This window comes from Vombatus ursinus, unplaced genomic scaffold, assembly GCF_900497805.2.
Source record: "Vombatus ursinus unplaced genomic scaffold, bare-nosed wombat genome assembly UNPS02000582.1, whole genome shotgun sequence".
In the NCBI taxonomy this organism is placed as follows: domain Eukaryota; kingdom Metazoa; phylum Chordata; class Mammalia; order Diprotodontia; family Vombatidae; genus Vombatus; species Vombatus ursinus.
Window position 1 is genome coordinate 1,047,504 of NW_020940360.1, and position 18,577 is coordinate 1,066,080.

Sequence of the window (18,577 nt, forward strand, 5' to 3'; positions counted from 1 at the left end):
AAATATGTATTTATGAGTACAAGTTTTTATGTGAGTCTATTAAGACTATGTAAGACATGTGCATGTCTTTAGCCCTGGTGCTATTTGTTTTGACTTTATTTAAGTTTTATATTCAAGGGCAGGAACTTTGTTCTTTCCATATTTGGTAAAATTCTATAGTATCTAGCAATAGGTGAAATATTTTTCGTGATTATAATCTGATTCACTGCTTCTTGTCTTATCTACTGATTTTACAGGAAATTTAAAAATGCCCCCCACAACCAAGTTCAAGTTCAAACATTATTCGATTCCAAACTGATTTGTACTATCTATATGTTTTTTTTTCCCAACCCAGAGACTTATATCTTGATGGTGAGCTTTTTGAGAAGGTTTCCTGTTCAGCTGGCCTAAACATTGAATCTCTTCCATTTATAAATTGAGTATTTCCATTATTTTATGTCTTTATGTGGTTTTTCAGTTGAGATGTGCATGCTTTTGGGCAAATATAAAAGGCTATAAAAAGTAATTGCACATTTCCCCCACTTTCTTGCAGCAAATAAGAGAGGCCTTTTTTCCCTCCCTGATGAATTTTCCTATTATTTTTTCTTCTTGCACTGAAGGAAATCCTAATATTCTCTTTCTTTCAACAGTCATAGGGAGGGATAAGCAGAAATACCAAATACAAGAAGAAAACTTACCATATACACTTGGGATATAGGCAGCTGGATAGCACGGTGGATATAGATTGTTGGGCCTGAAGTTGGTAAGATCTGAGTTTAAATCTGACGTCTGACTCTTACTAGCTGTGTCACCTTGAGGAACTTACTTAAACTCTGCTGGCCTCATTTTCCTCAACTGTAAAATGGGGATAGTAACAGCACCTCCCTCCCAGGGATGTTGTGAGGATCAAATGAGATTGTGCAAAACGCTTAGCACAGTGCCTGCTATATGGTAGGCACCACATACATGCTAACAATTATTATTATTGTTATTGATGTCTCCACTGAACTGTTAGCATCTAGAGATTAAGTCATAAAAATAAATCTCCAACAAAGGGCCCCTCTTACAGCAAGCATGCTGGAGCCATCTCATGCTGGTGACTGAGAGCTGGTTTTTACATGTTCAGTGTAAGCATTTACAACTTGGAAATTGGCAAACATTACAAAAATCAGGGCATGATTTATTGTTTTATTGATTATCTAGACTTAAGAAAGTGATGGAGAAAATGTTACTAATGCAGATTATACTTAAAAAATGTGTTGTGGGTACACTTTTTTTGAAGAGATGATTGTTAAACATTTACCAACACACTTGTGCCCTTTTATCTCTACTTTATGTACCATACACCAGTATGTTAACATTAACCTACTTTTCCTAGGGCCATCTTTGAAATCTTTGGATCCCCAAGTCAAATAATTAAACATGGTATATGAAAGATATACTCACCTCTTGTTTAGTTACTTTAGTTGCATCTTTGCCCTCAGCACCTTCTGGAGACTGAAAAGAAAATTATTTAATGTAAGTTTTTCTTTAAATAGAGAAACATAAGATTTCCATAGATACAACACAAGCTACTAGAATATCCTGGGTAAGATTAAATCAATAATCATTCTAGAAAAAAATAAGTTAGTAAGCATATATATGTTCTCAATTTACTTATATCACCTAACTCTCTCACTTTTCCTTTTCATATTTTTACCCTGACTGCTAAGAGTAGATAGATAGAAAGGGGGCCCCAGAAGTGGAAAGAGCTATGTTCAGGGCCTGCCTCCGATATATACTGACTATAGAGCTGTCTATAGGGAGTGAGTCTCAGGAACAGCAAGATCTGTGTTCAAGTCCTACCTTTTACCCATATTGTCTGAACAAAACGCTTAAACTTTCAGTGTCCCTGGCAATTTTCTAAGACTATAAATTAGACAACAATTGCCAAACCTCATTGGTAGAGGAATCATCCTCCCCAAGAGTTCCTCATACCAATAAAATTACAGGTCTGGACACAGACGTACAGACACACATACACAACCTAAACAGGGGAAGAAGGAATTATGTGAGTAATTGAATTCTAGCCCATAACAAGGGCAGTTAGGTGGTGCAGTGGAAAGAGCACTAGGCTTAGAATCAGGAAGACCCATCTTTCTGAGTTCAAATCTGGCATCAGACACTTACTAGTTATATGATTCTGGGCAAGTCACTTAACCTTACTTGCCTCAGTTTCCTCATCTATAAAAGGAGTTGGAGAAGGAAATGGCAAACCATTCCAGTATCTCTGCTAAGAAAACCCTAAATGGGGTCACAAAGAATAAGACATACTGAAAAAATGACTGAACAGAACAGACAGCTCATATCAAGCCTAAGCAGCTTTGTTCACTTCTAAGATCCTCACACTTCCATGTATACAATAAAGATAATAAAGAATCTAGACATTCCACTATTTCTTCTTTCTTTCATCAATTCATCAATGTTTTGAGGGAGAGACTGAAAGAGTGACAGATAGAGGAATATATTTAGCAAGTGACTGGAAGTGCTTACACTTAGGATTTCCCTTTTTTCAAGCTGAAACAGTAAACTATGGTCTAGAGAAAGAAGGCCTAGGCAGTTATGATTCTTAGCTTACTCATCTTATCTATCTCTGGAGCTAGAAGTCTATTGCCCTACACCCCAATAAAGCATCTCTCTCTCTCTCTCTCTCCGTATATATATACGTGTGCACACATACATATAAAGAGACATATATGTACATATATATGTGTGTCTATATATATGTATGTACACACACACACATATGAAAAAAATTCAGAGAGAGAAGAGAGAAAAATTGAAAGGAACGGACAAAGGAGTGCCGATTATGTTCCCCTTATTTTCACCCCCAAACAATGACAACAATCATTTGTGATTTTAGCTGCTCCATTCGTGGCAAGAGCTAGTTACATTCCACTTAGAAAAACCTCTGCTAGCATAAGCATTTATGGTTTTAAATCAGAAGGAAAGGGAGACAGGAAAAGTTAAAAATATATGAAGGGGAAAATACCAAGAGTGAGGGAGGGGTTAGTGATTCTCCTATACCCCTTTCATCAATTAATGCAATCCCTTCAATTCAATCAATCAATGGATTGAATCAATCCATTCAATCAAACAGGATGAAATTTTAGATGTGCAATCAAAATAATTTATGTCCTGTGATTCCTTTGATTGGGTCAAGAAGGGAACAGCTAGTTGGCTAACCACACAAGCTAACTATGGCTCTGAGGGCCTTGAACAGTTAAAGGAATTCCAACAGTTGTTCCTTTTAGCCTATGGAAAGCTGTAAGTTCAGGAACTGAGTTAAAGCCAAGCCCCTAGAGGGAATCGCTCTTGAGAAGAGGAGAGATTTTCACTCTCCCCACTACTCTCCCATCATTGACCATAGCATTAGAAAGACTATACCATTAGCACAGAATATATTCAATGGGATCAAAGAGACTGGATCACTGTGCAACAATATATGCATCTCAGGGCAGCAACATTGGAGAGGGAAGCAGCTTTAAGGGCATGGCCCCTTGCACCAGAGAAGAATACCAACTATGGACTCAAGAAAGACTTTCAGTTCATAAATAGCCAGGATTTCTAAGTTGTTCCCTTGCCACATATGTGCATCACTAATATTGCATTTTAAGCTTATGCCCACTTTTCCCATGAAGAGTGTGTCCAGGCTTTTGGGGGGAATGTTTGTACCAACTGTTCTTACTATATTATTTCAATAAATGTCTCTTTTTTAAAAGTTAATTAAGTTTACTGCCTGATTTTTAATAAGAAGTTCATTGATGGGGGCTTCTAAGTGGTAGTACTAGAAAAAGGGCAGCTAGGTGGCACAGTAGATAAGAGTGCTGGCCCTGGAGTCAGGAAGACTTATCTCCATGAGTTTTAATCTGGCCTCAGACATATTTTGTTGTGTGACCTTGGGCAAATCACTTAACTTTGTTTGCCTTAGTTCTCTCATTTGTAAAATGAGATGGAAAAAGAAATGGCAAACTATTGCAATGTCTTTGCCAAGAAAAGAAATGGGGTCACAAAGAGTCAGACATGACTGAAAATGACTAAACAACAGCAACATTAGAAACCCAGCCCTAGGGTTTCTCTAGAACTCTAAAAGAATAGTAGTGCTCTGGGGCTTCAGCCATTGAGTGTGAATGAGCCTAGAGCTGTAGTATACAGTACCGAGCTACAGCTACAGTATCAAGGCTTGTCTGGAATTTCTATTTCAAAGGGGCTAGCATTCCTTGGAGTTGAAGTACAAATTCAAGATTTCCAGTCAATTCTCAAAATCCTTATTACACAAGAATAAACACAGCACATAGACTAGTGCCAACTATAATAGCTTGAATATTACAGATGTTTAATGGAGATGAATTGATGATGACAATGAAGACATTCTATTTGTCTTTGTATCACATCCACAATCCTAATCCTTTGCTTTAAAGTAACCATGCACTAATCTCTCTTTTCCTCTATCATTCTGATGCCTGTCCCCTCATCCCCTTCAAGCCTGTGCTCAATATCTGCTGATTTCACTAACAAATCAGAAGGGCTTCTCTCATTCTATTACACTCCAGGAATGCCTTCCCTTTCCCCCAGTCAACCAGGCTCCTCTTCCTCCTTCATGAAGCCTTTTCTGGCTAGTAGTGATATCCCACATCTGTCCCCTGCCCAGTATTTCCCAAAGTCTTTATGAATCTAAAAATCCAACTTTACTATGTACTTTTGCCAATGGCTGTATATAATACGAACATATATTTGTGGTCATTCACTTCCTGTTTATACAGCTACCCATATCTCATAGTTTTATGTATATCTGTGCAGTCTCTTGTAAATCACAAGCTCCCACAGTACAAGAATTTCTGTTTCAAAGGTCACGTGCTGCAATTGGTTAGCTCAGCTGAATGAGGCACTGTGCATGATGCCCCAGTATAGTTTCACAGATCATGGCTCTAAAAGAGCAGGGAGTAAATACAGTTAGCAAAATCAGATATGCAACTCTAAGCTGAATCTGGAACACAAAGTCATCATCCCTTACTCGATAAACTCCAATGGCTAGGATGAAATAAATCAACCAGCATTTTTAAGGTCCTACTATGTGTTAAGTATTAGGGATACAAATGCAATGAAAGAAACAATCCCCATTCCCCAGACCCTTGCACTATCTAATGGGAGATAAAAAGGACATTAAGTATAAATAGAAGCTATATAAAGAGAAAAAATGCAAATAAATATAAAATAAATACAAGGTAGTTTGAGAGGAAGGACATTAGCAGTTGAAGTGATCAGAAAAAGTTTCATAGAGAAGAGGGTGAGGCTTGAGCTGCATCTTGAAAGAAGAGAGGAATTGCATGTGGGATGGTCAATGCAAAGAAGATGGATTGCTGTGTGTGGAAAACAGAGGGAAGACCACTTTGGCCAGAATGCAGAGTGTGAAGAGAATGATACCCACTGGAAGGACAGGCTGTGGCTGGTTTGTGAAGGGTTTTTAAAATTTAAACAAGGGAGTTAATAGTTGATCTTAGAAGCAACTGGGAATTCCAGGAAGCCACTGGAGTTGACTGAGTAGGGGAGTGACATAGTCAAATCATTTTGGGAGCTACATGGAAAATGGATTGAACTGGGAGAGACTTGAGGCAAGGAGGCCAGTTAGCAAATTCTTGTAATAAAGTAGGGGAAACAACATGACTAATATGGAAATATGTTTTGTGTGACTGTACATGTATAAACTATATCAAATTGTTTGTTCTTTCAGGGAAGGGAAAGGGAAGGAAGTGAGGGAGAGAATTTGGAATTCAAAATTTAAAAAATGAATGTTAAAATTGTTTTTACATGTAATTATTAAGAAATAAAATATTATTTAAATAAAATAAAGTAGGTGAGAAACAATCAGGACTTGAACTAAGGTGGTAGTTATGTAATTAGAGAGCAGGGGTTGGATAGAAGAGATTTTATGGAGGCAGAAATAACAAGAATTGGGGACTGGTTAAGTAAAAGGGGTGAGGCAGAGTGAGGAGTCAAAGATAATACCAAGGCTATGAACCTCAGAGCCTGGAAGGAGGGCTTTCAACCTGCAAGAGAGACTGTACTCTATTGTGTCTTTAAAAGGCAATATAAATGGGGAGATGCCAGGGACCCAGAGAGGAAGGAGTTGGGAAACAGAGGCTGGGTCCTAACTTTGACCTGGCTCCCGGTGTGCCTGGGCCATTGTTCATCAGACCGGAGGACTTGGGCTTCAAAAGTTAGAAGCTTCTTCCTTTTATCACTACCATTACTTCTTTATCCTGTTATTCCTTGCTAATGGTTATAGAAAAGGCTTGCTCTATGTGGTTGCCAGCCAAACCCTGCAGCTAATAGTGGATTAATGAACTTAACTTCCCAGGGTAACTCCACAAGGGATCATCAAGGTCTCACTTAAATAAGAAATTCCTCAGTGTCAGAATTTCAGTTAGAATAGGCTGGGGTGGGATGCAACAGGAATATTTCTTTGGGTGGGGGGGGAGGATCTATCTAGACCAGAACCTGCAGCCTCAAGGCCACATATGACTCTTTAAGTCCTTTTGACTGAATCCAAATTTCACAGAACAAATTTCCTTATAAAAGGATTTGTTCTGGCCACACCCAAGGACCTAGAAAGCTACACGTGGCCTTGAGGCGAAGGTTGTCCACCCCTGCCCTACAGCTAAGAGCTGGAGGAGAAAGAAGGAAATGTGCTCTGTGTAAGAGACTAGGAGGTAGAAGAAATTTGGGGTTACTTAAGAGTAAGAAGAAAGAGAGGCATAATTTTAGAGCAGGGTCTGTGAAGTCAACAAAGTATAGGTTTGTGGGTTCCCAAGAAGCCAGTCCAGGCTGATGTGGGTCATTTGAGCGGGAGGATCCAGATCAGAAAGCCAAGGTCTTAGGACAGCCAAACTGTTTCATGCAGGAAGCTGGTACCCAGGGGTCTCAGGGCCTAAGCACGAGCCCAGGCCATGGTTTTGTGTGAAGGTTGGATTTGGTTAAAGAAGAAGGCCAACTTCAGAGCTGCAAAAGCAACAGCAACATCAACTGTCAAGAAGGAGGGGGGACTAACTGACAAACTCCTGGGCAGACCCCCCAAGCATAGTATTTTAGATACAGCTTCAATGGGGTTTTTTTGGCTTAGGGCCAACTGCATCCTGGTACATCTGCATTACCCCAGCCATCAGGGATCACCTCATAGGAGTGACCCAAAATGCACTCACACAGGGTGGGTGGCGTTAGGAAGTATAATGCAACAGAGTGGCAAACTGCTTGGATACAGGGGCCTATGTTGGGGAACACCTGTAGAGACAACTATCCTGGGTAAAGGGGCACCTGCAGGCCAGTGCCACTATTCAAGGTGTTTCCAACTGAACTCATACAGTAAGAAGTGTCCTCTTGGGCTGCCTGGCTGTATTTATCATGCATTAGGCTTTGTTTGAACTATCTCTGTGCCTTTACATTGGGCATCCCACATGCCTAGAGTGCGTTCCCTCCTCACCTTCACCTCAGAATTCCTCTCTTGCTTCAAAATGCAGCTCAAGCCCCAGTGGTGCTCAGTATTCTTGCAGATGTTGAACAGATCTTCACCCTTCCAGATGCTACTCACATGGTGATGATTTTGACAGAAATCATTTAAGTCTGGGAGAAGGGACAATTTAGGGCAGCGTGGGGAGAGGGGAAGATAATGATTTTGGTTTGGGACATGTCAAGTTTGAGATGTCTCTATTCTGAAATGTCTAACAGCAAACTGGTAAAGGGAGATAGTCAGGAGCTTGATATGAGATCCAAGTTACCTACATAAAGATGAGAGCTAAACCCATGGGAACTGATTAGGTCACCCAGAGAGAAAACAGAGGAGGAAATACAAACTGCGGTTGACTTAATGTTTACAACCTGCCTCCAACCTACCTTTCCAGCCTTATAATATATTACATTCCTTTCGACACTCAAAAGTCCAATCAAAATGGCCTTATTAAGGTTCCTCACACATGATACTTCATTATTTCTGTGGTTCTGCACAGACTATTTCCCTGCCTGGAACACTCTTCCCACCCCTATCCCCTCACCTCGGCCTCTCAGAATCCCTCATTTCCTTCCAAGGATGTGTGGCTCAAGCCACATTCTACAAGAGGCCTTCTCTGATTTCTTCATCTGCTGCTGTCTCCTCCCCACCCCCAATACAACCTTGTATTTTTGTACATATTTCTGCATGAGAGGCAGCTGTGGCAGAGCAAATAGGGAGATGACCTCAGAGCCAACAAAATTTAGGTTCATATTCTGTCTCTGACATGTAATGACTGTGAGACCTTGGAAAAGTCACCCTCCCATTGCTCTAGCTGAGCTAGAGGTCTCTAAGACTTTAGGCTATTAAAAAAAAAAAGTGCTGACCTACACTTGTAAGAGTCTCCTCATTCAGAAGTTTCCTTTACTAATGAAATTATAGGTCCGGTCCCAGTCTCATAGTTATGTAAATACTGTCTCAATAAAACATGAGCTCCTTAAGAAAAGGGTTGTTTCATTTTTGTCTCTGTAGTCCCAGCAGCTAGCATACTTTCAGGCACACAACAAATGCTTAATAAATGCTTGTTGACTGACTGGTTGCCCAATACTGAGATCAGTAGCTAGATTCTGAAGCAACATGTTTGCAGATTCCCCCAGACACTCCAAGAGACATGGATATCACTTATGTTCTGGGATGTCCCTCCCAAAAGACTGGGTACCCAGTTACACACTTAAAAGACAGAGACAAAAAGAAAAGACCCAGGAGTCCCAAATTATTGTATCCATATTGCTACATCACGACCGTAATTCCTATATGGCTCCCACTTCTCATTCTCCCTTCAAATCTCTCTGCAAACTAGCAATGGCAGATGATCTAATTCATTTCACCAACAGTCAAAGCCTGGCTTCTTCCAGCTATTGTTAGGTGCTGGCTACAGCCAGCCTCAGTGAGGAAGAGAGGCTGATTTAGACCTCAGGGCTGCTGTTCCCTTTCCACCTCTTGCACTCCCCTCCCTGCTATGTTAACAAAGGCATTCTTCTGGCCAAGTTCATTGGTTCCATCCTTAGTGTAAGCCATTCACCATAACCATCTATAAGAAACCTTTCCTGAAATCCAGCTGTTACATGCCCTTTTTCCCTAAACTACTTGTTCTTATTTAGTATTTTCTCTGAAGATATTTCTATATGTATATGTTTTTTCATGTAAGCTCCTTGAAGGCACGAAACATTCATTTTAGTCTTTGTATCTCCAGTGCCTAGCACAGTATCAGTCATATATAATAAACACTTAATATATATAATATATATATATATATATATTGACTGTTGATTGATTTGACAATTCACAGTCATCACTATACCACTGTGTTACTCCAGAGTGACTGAGCATCTATTCCTATCCATCAATTCACCCAGATTTCAAACCATGGCATCCAGTAATTGACATGCATTTAAAAAAGCACCAGATGACTGGTTTTTTTTTAAATTTTTTCACAAGACTGATGCTGGTGACATTATTCTCAGTCTCCTTCTGGATGATGAATTAGTGATAGGTTAGCATGACAATGTTTACTATGAACTGAACACAAATTACTGGCAGAAAAAAATGGGTGACAGAAACATTCCTTAAGAAAGAAGCATTTAAAATGACTGTTAATTAGTAAATTCTAAACTCCTGATACAGAGTTGCAACTACAAAACTAAGTACCTATCAACTATACTTCTTTATTAATACACATCCAAAGTGCAATAGTAACTGATTTTCAGAATGATGGCCCTGAGGCACTGTACCATCTTTAACTACCTTATGAATCATGGTCAGAATAATCTGAGCACTGAATATATTTTATTGTACTCTAACTCAGGATGGCACAGTATAATGGAAAAGTACACTGAATTCAGAGTCAGAGGACCTGGGTTTAAATCCTAGTTCTACCAAAGGTCATGTTCATTTGTGACCTTCAACAAGGCACTTAACCAAGTTGGGTCTCAGTTTCCTCATCCATAAAACAAGGAGTTTTGACTAGATGGGCCTTAAGAAAGGCTCTAATTCCATGTAAAAAATAATTAAATTTTATTTTTTCGATTACCAAGCACTTATTTTTTTCTCAAAACATCACACCAATTGAAAAAAAAAAAAGAAAAATGAAATCTTTGTAACAAATATGCATAGTCAAGCAAAATGAATTCCTATATTACTCATGTGGCAAAAAATAAATATCAGATTTACATAGTCCTTTAAGGATTTATGAAATACTTTCCTCACAATAATCTTATGAAATAGGCTCTACAAATATCCCAGTTTTACAGATGAGGAAAGAGGCTTGGAGAAGTTCAGTGAATTGCAAAGTACCACTGTCAGAATTAGGCTATGAAGTCAGGTTTCTCCCACCTCCAAGTTCTGTGTTCTTTCCATTAAACCATGTTGCCTCTCCTATCCCTTTCCACAATGGACAGCGTGGTATGTGACAAAGTTTACTGTATTTCTTTTATGAAGTCTAAAATGAAGGTTAAGAGGAGTAGCTACCTCAGTTACAACATATTAACCTATCAGCAAACAAACAGGCATCTACTGCAACATTTCTAGAAAGCCTTGACTATGGTGAGGACCTCAGTTTAACATCGGTCCCTGGGGGACCTAACATTTTATTTACTTTTCAAAGAAGAGCCTGATCCTTTGCAGGTAGAAAAATACATTGTGCTGTGAAAAGTAAAACAAAGTATAATAAAATAACCCCCCCCCCCACATAAGGATACAAGACAACACAGTTGATGGCTTGAATCTCTGGGTTTTCTGAACAACTCAATGATTAGCATTACCATCCCTTCAAGTGTCAACTCTTGATCCAGCACTTACCAAGTAAAGTCTGCAAACCCTTTTCCTTGGCAACCTGTTCAAGTCTTGTTATAGCCAGAGCTATAATTTGATTTGATGGCATGGCAGAGGGAATCTTACTCCTCCCTTCACTGAAGTCCTTCTTGGAGGTGCCTCATTACCATATGGACATGACCCTACATTCTTGAAGGTCATGTTAGCCAGGGAAAGCTCTAGCAGGTCCTATCAAGTTGAAAAGGCTCTAAGTGTGGTCCTGCACTAGAATTCAAAAAAGGCTCATCACTAAGTAGTCCTGATAGCTAAGATCAGGAGGGGCCAACAACGGGTGATGAATTTTTTAATCACAGAAACTCATGATGACATCTACCAAACTGCAGAGAGGCACAAACTGCATGCGATAACAGATATAAAGTGCTTTGCAAACTTTAAAGCACTATATAAATGCTTATTATTATTAGAAATTATAGCGGGAAAAGAAATCCAGACACAATCGTTAGGACACCTTAACTTTCTGAAGAGCAAATTTTAAAGAGTTGGGATAATGGGAGAGGTAGGATCCCATGGGTAACATTCTACATAGTCATGATGCCCAAAGACAATGAGAAGTCTTCAAGAATGTTCGGTTTTGTGTCTCCAGAATTTCAATTTTAATGAGGCAGAAGAAGACGAGTTTTCTGAAGAGATTGGGGTGTAAACACAGCTAGTTCATTGCCTGATGTTCCACTGTTAAAAGCCATTCAGGAAAGATGGAATAGATGAATACAAAAGTGTGGTATGGTCCTGTAAGAAAAGTGTCAGGAGCACTAAATCTCAGAATGAGATAAGCCTTTTGAAATCTAAGAACAAAAAAGGATTTTTTAAAAGATTAAACAGGGGAAAAGAAGAGGAACAAATAAGGGCTAGAACAGCTGTTTGTAATGGATGGGCTGATGGCGATGATGATAAAGAAGAGAAGAAAAGGAAGAACTACTCAACTCTTATTTTAGTTCAGTATTTTGGAAGCAAAGTGAAGTATGGGTGGAGTCTTCCTAAAATAGTAGTCCTGGAGCAGAAGGTTTCCCAAGGTTGCAATATGGCAGGCAAAGTGAAGGATATGGGATCTGGAGAGAATTGAAGCCAAAGTGAAGCATGGCTAGGTTCCTTAATAAAATGCTAAGAACCTGTGTGATACAGTTTATTAAGTACTGGATTCAGAGTCAGGAAAACCTGAGTCCAATGATTAAGAACCTACCGGTACAAGGGTTTCAAAGACTAAATGAAGAACAGTATCTGCAGAACCTGCAGCTTAGAGTTCGCATGTCAAGGTCTTCAAGTGCAGCCCTTTGACTGAATCCAAACTTCAGAGTGTAGAGTGCATAAACTGGAGTAATACTAGTCTGATTCTAAAGGGCATTAAATGCCAAACAGAGGAGGTTGACTTTATCCTGAGGCAATAGGAAAAGTTCAAGTCCTAATTCTAATATTTATCAATTAGGTAACTCAAGTTAGTAATTTAACTTTTCTGAGCCTCAGCAAACTCATGGGTAAAATGGGATATTAAGTCAAAGGATTAGAGATTTAGAACTAGAAGGGACCTTAAAAGTCACCTAGTTCAACCCTATTAAGTATTTGTATTCTATATGATTTTTGTGGGGGAGTTTTGGGGGGAAGAGGGGCTTTCTTTGTATTCTCAGAGCTTAGCACAGTGTCTGTTATACAGTAAGTACTTAATAAATGCTCCTTAACTTGTCTATACCCTACAGGATTGTTATGAGAAAAGTACTTTGCAAACATTAAAATAATCTATAAATGAAAAGTTATATTCTACCACATGGCAACTTATTTCTCTTTTTTAGGAGGTAGGAAGACAGAGCAGATTGAATAACTGATTAAATGTTGGCATATGTCCTTATTTTAAACAAAAACAAACACTTTCTTTCCCTAGAGTTAATGCTCATAGGTGGACCTAGAGGAGGTTAAGGAATGGTAATGGGATGACTCTGGTGGCCTGAAAACATTACCATGGTGATCTCTTTTTCTTTGAAGTGTGGGCAATAGTCCTGAGCAGGACTACAAGAAAGAAAAACTAAACTAAAGAAAAACTAAAAAAAATCAACCACACAATAGTTTCCCCCCTTCTTATCCTTTCTTGAAGCAGTTAGTGGTAAAGTGCACAGAGTGCTGGGCCTAGAGTCAGGAAGACCCAAGTACAAATCCAGCCTCAACATTTCCTGGCTAAGTGACCCTGGGTACGTCACTTAACTTGTTTACTTCTGTTTCCTCATTTTTAAAATAAGGAAAATAACAGCATCTACTTCCCAAGTATACTGTGAGAATCAAATGAGATAATATTTGTAAAAAAAAAACATTTAGCACAGTGCCTAGCTGTAGGTACATATAAATGCTTATTTTCTTATTCTTCCCTTCCTTCTTTTCTCTTCAACACCAAGGACTTGTAAATAGCATATAAGAAAGGATCTTATGTACAGCGATTTCTATAGAATTGCTTGGGTGCTGCTCCAGTCATAATCTGGCCTGAAAGACAGTCTACATTATCTGCTGACTTCTAGGGCAGAGAAATTCAAGATTCCAGGCACTGGGGGAATAAGAAATGTGAAGGATCATCCTTTAAGCTGTATACTCCTCAGAAGTGGACTCAGTGTTTCAAGAATCCAAAAGTTTTTGTCATTTTGAATCCAGAATAGTAGAAGGATTTTTAGGACATGGGTCTGCCAGTTAAGAAAGCTGTTTGCAACTTTCTGTTTCAACAACTTGGCATTCAAAATGCTTTGGATTCTTAAAACACTGAGCCCACTTCTCCCTCCTCCAAGGATGCTGAGAAAAGAGAGCCTTGAGGAACCCCCACTCTTCGTAAGCAAGAGGAGGAAGGAGGACCAACAAAGGAGGCTAAGAAGGAGGTATCATCACATTAGGAGGAAAACCATTAGTTACTTAAATGGTTATTGGTTGAATGAATCAGGAAGGCAAGAGGAAGGAGGTGGTCAGTAGTCAATACAGTAAAAACATTATCAGGTCTGAAAAAAAAAAGCCTTTGAATTTGGCCATTAGGAAACTCCCTTGTTACTTTAGAAAATAGCTGTTTCATTTTCTTAAAATGTTAAGTTGTCTCTATATAAAATCAAGAGCAAGCATTATCTGTAACAGAGCTAAACCAGAAGCCTTTTCAATAAGATGGAAGTGAAGCAACAATGTCTATCATTACCATTATTATTCAATAATTATACTAGACATATTAGCTATAGCAATAAGACAGGAAAAAGAAATTGAAGGAATAAGCATAAGCAATGAAGAAACAAAACTATCACCTTTTTTTTTGTTCTGTGTACATTTTATTTCCCAGTGAGCTGACTGTTAAACACTTACCAACACATCACTGAGATACAGATACACACACACACACACACACACACATTATTTGCAAGGTAGAAATAACACTGAACATTGAGTCATGAAAAAAGTCTCCTACTGCCTCTTAGCTCCTCAGTACTGTGGAAACTTCCTGATTGGAATAACAAATTGTACTCTAAAAACAAAGAAGCAGAGAGGTAGCCAAGGTCAGCATGGAAATGGAGAACTAAATGATACATAGCCTTGAAACATTTCTGTCTCACTGTAGCTCCTCTACTCAAGTCGAATGGAACAAATAGCCTCCGAAAAAAACAGAAGTTAAGATTTTAGTTTTGTTTTGTTTTTTTTTCCTTCTCTTCTCCCTTTGGCCTGAGATATCAACCTTCAAATCAAAGGGCTGCTGTCTGGTAATACGAAGGTAGCTCTTTGTCAGTTTGCAAATGTCGTCTCCCCCAGCTGGAATTTTGTAAAGGTTTTAGCTTTCAGTTAGAAGTTATATTCATGTACTTATATATTCATCTTTTAGCTGATATTATTGGAGGCTCCTTTCTCCAGAGTCCTTGGCTCTGAGGCAGTGATTGATAAAGATCTTGTTTGTACTTTCCGTGGATCTGAATGTTTCTTTTTTTTAAAAATTTTTTTAACATTTTTATTTAAAGTTTCGAGTTCCAAACTATCCCTCCCTCCCCTCCCCCTTCTTTAGATGGTAAGCAATCAGATACAGGTTAAACATATGCAATTACGTAAAATATTTCCATATTAGTCATTTTGACAAGAAGACTTGAAATAAAAGAAAAAAATGAAAGAAAGTGAAAAATAGCATGCTTCAGTTTGTATTCAGTCAACATCAGTTCTTTCTCTGGAGGTGGATAGCATGTTTTATCATTAGTCCTTCAGGATTGTCTTGGATCATTGTATTACTGAGAATAGCTAAATCATTCACACCTCTTCATGGAACAATATTGCTGTTACTATGTACAATGTTCTCCTGGTTCTGTTCACTTCACTATGCATCATTTCATGTAAATCTTTCCAGGTTTTTCTGAAATAATTCTGCCTGTCATTTCTTATAGCACAATAATATTCCACTGCAATCATATACCACAGCTTGTTTAGCCATTCCCCAATTGATGGGCATCCCTTTGATTTCCAATTCTTAGTCACCACAAAAAGAGCTGCTATAAATATTTTTGTACAAATAGGCCCTTTTCCCTTTTTTGGATGTCTTTGGGATATAGACCTAGCAGTGGTATTGCTGGATTAAAGGGGCATACTGTTTTATAGCCCTCTGGGCATAGTTCCAATTTGTTCTCCAGAATGGTTGAATCAGTTCATAACTCCAACAGTGCATTACTGTCCCAGTTTTCCCATATCCCCTCCAACACCCAATATTTTCCTTTTTTGTCATATTAGCTATTCTGATAGGTGTGAGGTGATACCTCAGAGTTGTTTTAATTTGCATTTCTCTGATCAATACTGATTTAGAACATTTTTTCATATGACTATAGATAGCTTTGATTTCTTTGTCTGAAAACTACCTTTGACCATTTATCAATTGGGGAATGAGTTGTATTTTTATAAATTTGACTCAGTTCTCTATATAGAGAAATGAGGCCTTTATCAGAGATACTTGTTGCAAAAATTTTTTCAGTTTTCTGCTTTCCTTATAATGTTGGTTGTATTGGTTTTGTTTGTCCAAAAACTTTTAAATTTTATGTAACCAAAATTATCTATTTTACATTTTGTAATGTTCTCCATATCTTCTTTGGTCCTAAATGTTTCCCTTACCCTTAAGTCTGACAGATGAACTATTCCATGCTCTCTTAATTTGCTTATGGCATCCCCCTTTATGTGTAAATCACATACCCATTTTGACCTTATCTTGGTATACAGTGTGAGATATTGGTCTACAACTAGGCACTGCCGTACTATTTTCCAGTTTTCCCAGCAGTTTTTGTCAAATAATGAGTTTTTGTCCCCAAAGCTTGGATCGTTGGGTTTATCATATATTAGATTAATATGGTCATTTACTATAATGCAATTTGTACCTAATCTATTCCACTGATCTACCACTCTATTTCTTAGCCAGAACCAGATTGTTTTGATAACTACCATGTTATAATACAGTTTGAGATCTGGTATGGCTAGACCACCTTCTTTCAAATTTTTTTTCATTGATTCCCTTGATAAACTTTGAGCTTTTGTTCCTCCAGATGAATTTTATTTTTTTCTAGCTCTATAAAATAATTTTGTTAGTTTAATTGGTATGGCGTTGAATAAATAGATCAATTCAGGTAGAATTGTCATTTTTATTATACTGGCTTAGCCTACTCATGAGCAATTAATATTTTTCCAATTGTTTAGATCTGACTTTATTTGTGTGAAAAGTGTTTTATAGTTGTGTTCATATAGTTCCTGGGTTTGTCCTGGCAGGTAGACTCCCAAGTATTTTACATTGCCTACAGTTATTTGAAATGGAATTTCTCTTTCTATTTCTTACTCTGCCGGACTTCGTTGGTAATATATAGAAATGCTGATGATTTATGTGGGTTCATTTTGTATCCTGCAACTTTGCTAAAGTTGTTAGTAATTTCAAGTAGTTTTTTAATTGATTCTCTATGATAAAACTATCACTCTTTGAAGATGATATGATAACATGCAGAAATTTGTTTTGCATGACTTCATATCTATAATGGGTCTTGTATTTCTTGCCTTCTCAATGAGTGGGGGAGGGAGACAATTTGGCACTGAAAATAAAATGAAACTGAATGGAAAAAAGGAGCTGTTTCAATCAAAATAGCCCACTTGTTGCTCCCCTTATGTTACATTCCACCTCCTGTCTCTATGCCTTTGTGTAATAAAAATAATAATAAACATTTATATAGCACTTACTATGTGGTAGGAACCATGCTAAGTGTGTTACAATTATTATCTCATCTGATCCTAACAATCCTGGGAGGTAGTTAGTTGTTATTATTGCCCTCATTTTACAGATAAGGAAAATGAGGCAAATTGCCCAAGGTCACACAGCTAGTAAGTGCCTGAGTTAGGATTTTAACTCAGGTCTTCCTGACTCCAGGCCCAGTACTCTATTTGCTTGCTACATGCCTAGTTGTATAAGCTGTCCTCCATTCTTAGAATGATCTTCCCTCATTTTACCTATCAGAATACCCAGGTCCCTTCAGGTTTAAGCTCAAGTGTCACTGCCTATAAGAGGCAGATGTTAGTGACCTCCAAATCTGCTCCCCTCCACCCTGCCCAACGACTTTGTATTTTTTATGCATAAATCTTATCTGTGAACAAGTTGTATCCCCCCATAGAATGTAAGTTTCTTGAGGGCAGGGACTATTCCACTTTTGCATTTATATCTATAGTGTTTAAGAAAGTACCTGGCACAAGGTAGACCCTTTTAGCTAATGAACAATTGATTGCAGTGGCTACAGCGCTAGAGTTATTGTCAAAAAGATTAGGATTCAAATTCTGCCTCAGATATGTCCTAGCTGTGTGACCCTGAATTAGTGCCCAAACCCGTTCAAACTTCAGTTTTCTCATCTGTAAAATGAGGATAGTAATGGCATGGAGGAGGCAGCTAGGTGGTTCAGTGAATAGAGGGCTGAGCCTGGAGTTGAAAAGACCTGAGTTCAAATCTGGCCTCTGATACTTACTAGCTTGTGTGACCATGGGGACAATTCACCTAACTTCCATTTGCCTTAATACACTGGAGAAGGAAATGGCAAACCATTCCAGTATCTTTGCCAAGAAAATCCCATGTACAGAATAGTCCATGAAGAGTCATGAAGAATCAGATATGACTGAATGACTCAACAACAATGGCACGGAGCTCACAGGGCTATTGTGAGGCTCAAATGAGATGGAGGTAAAATGCTTTGTAAGTCTTCAAGTCCATGTAAGTGTAAACTATTGTTATGACTTGTATTCTTTCCAGCACCTAATTCAGAGCACTAACCATTTTAGGTGCCTGATAAATGTTTATTTAATGAGTTGCTCCATTAAATGTTATTTCATTCACAGTTGCAATAAGAGGATGAGAGCTGAAGGATTTTTTTTTTCTTTTTAATAAAGAGGAGAAGCAAAAAGGTGATCAGAATTGAGACCAGGCATTTGCATACTTTAGATGGGCCCTGAAAATTGGGCCAACAATGTGCTATGTATGGGCAGTGAGATTTTCTGTCATTAAAAATACATGCAAATGTTAAATAATATTTTTTAAAGTGCCTACCTTGTCTCCCCTGAGTCCTGATTCTAGATGAAGTAGTAGAGAAGGACGTAAGGAGTTGATGCAGGAGAAAAAATTAGAAGAAAGATTTGCATTTTAATAATGGACTAAGAAGAAAACCCTTTGATTCCTTCTTTAACTCTCTCTTTCTATAACCA

The 18,577-nt window shown here is 38.3% G+C and overlaps 1 protein-coding gene across 3 annotated transcripts in view; it reads right to left on the reverse strand.

Moving 5' to 3' along the window:
- Nucleotides 1-18,577, reverse strand: part of HMGN3 (high mobility group nucleosomal binding domain 3) — a 72,002-nt gene that overhangs the window by 27,369 nt on the left and 26,056 nt on the right. For all 3 annotated transcript variants that reach the window (XM_027855216.1, XM_027855206.1, XM_027855198.1), the window contains exon 2: nt 1,426-1,476. In XM_027855216.1, coding sequence (XP_027711017.1) covers nt 1,426-1,476 — 51 coding nt within the window. The remainder of the gene's footprint in view (nt 1-1,425; nt 1,477-18,577) is intronic.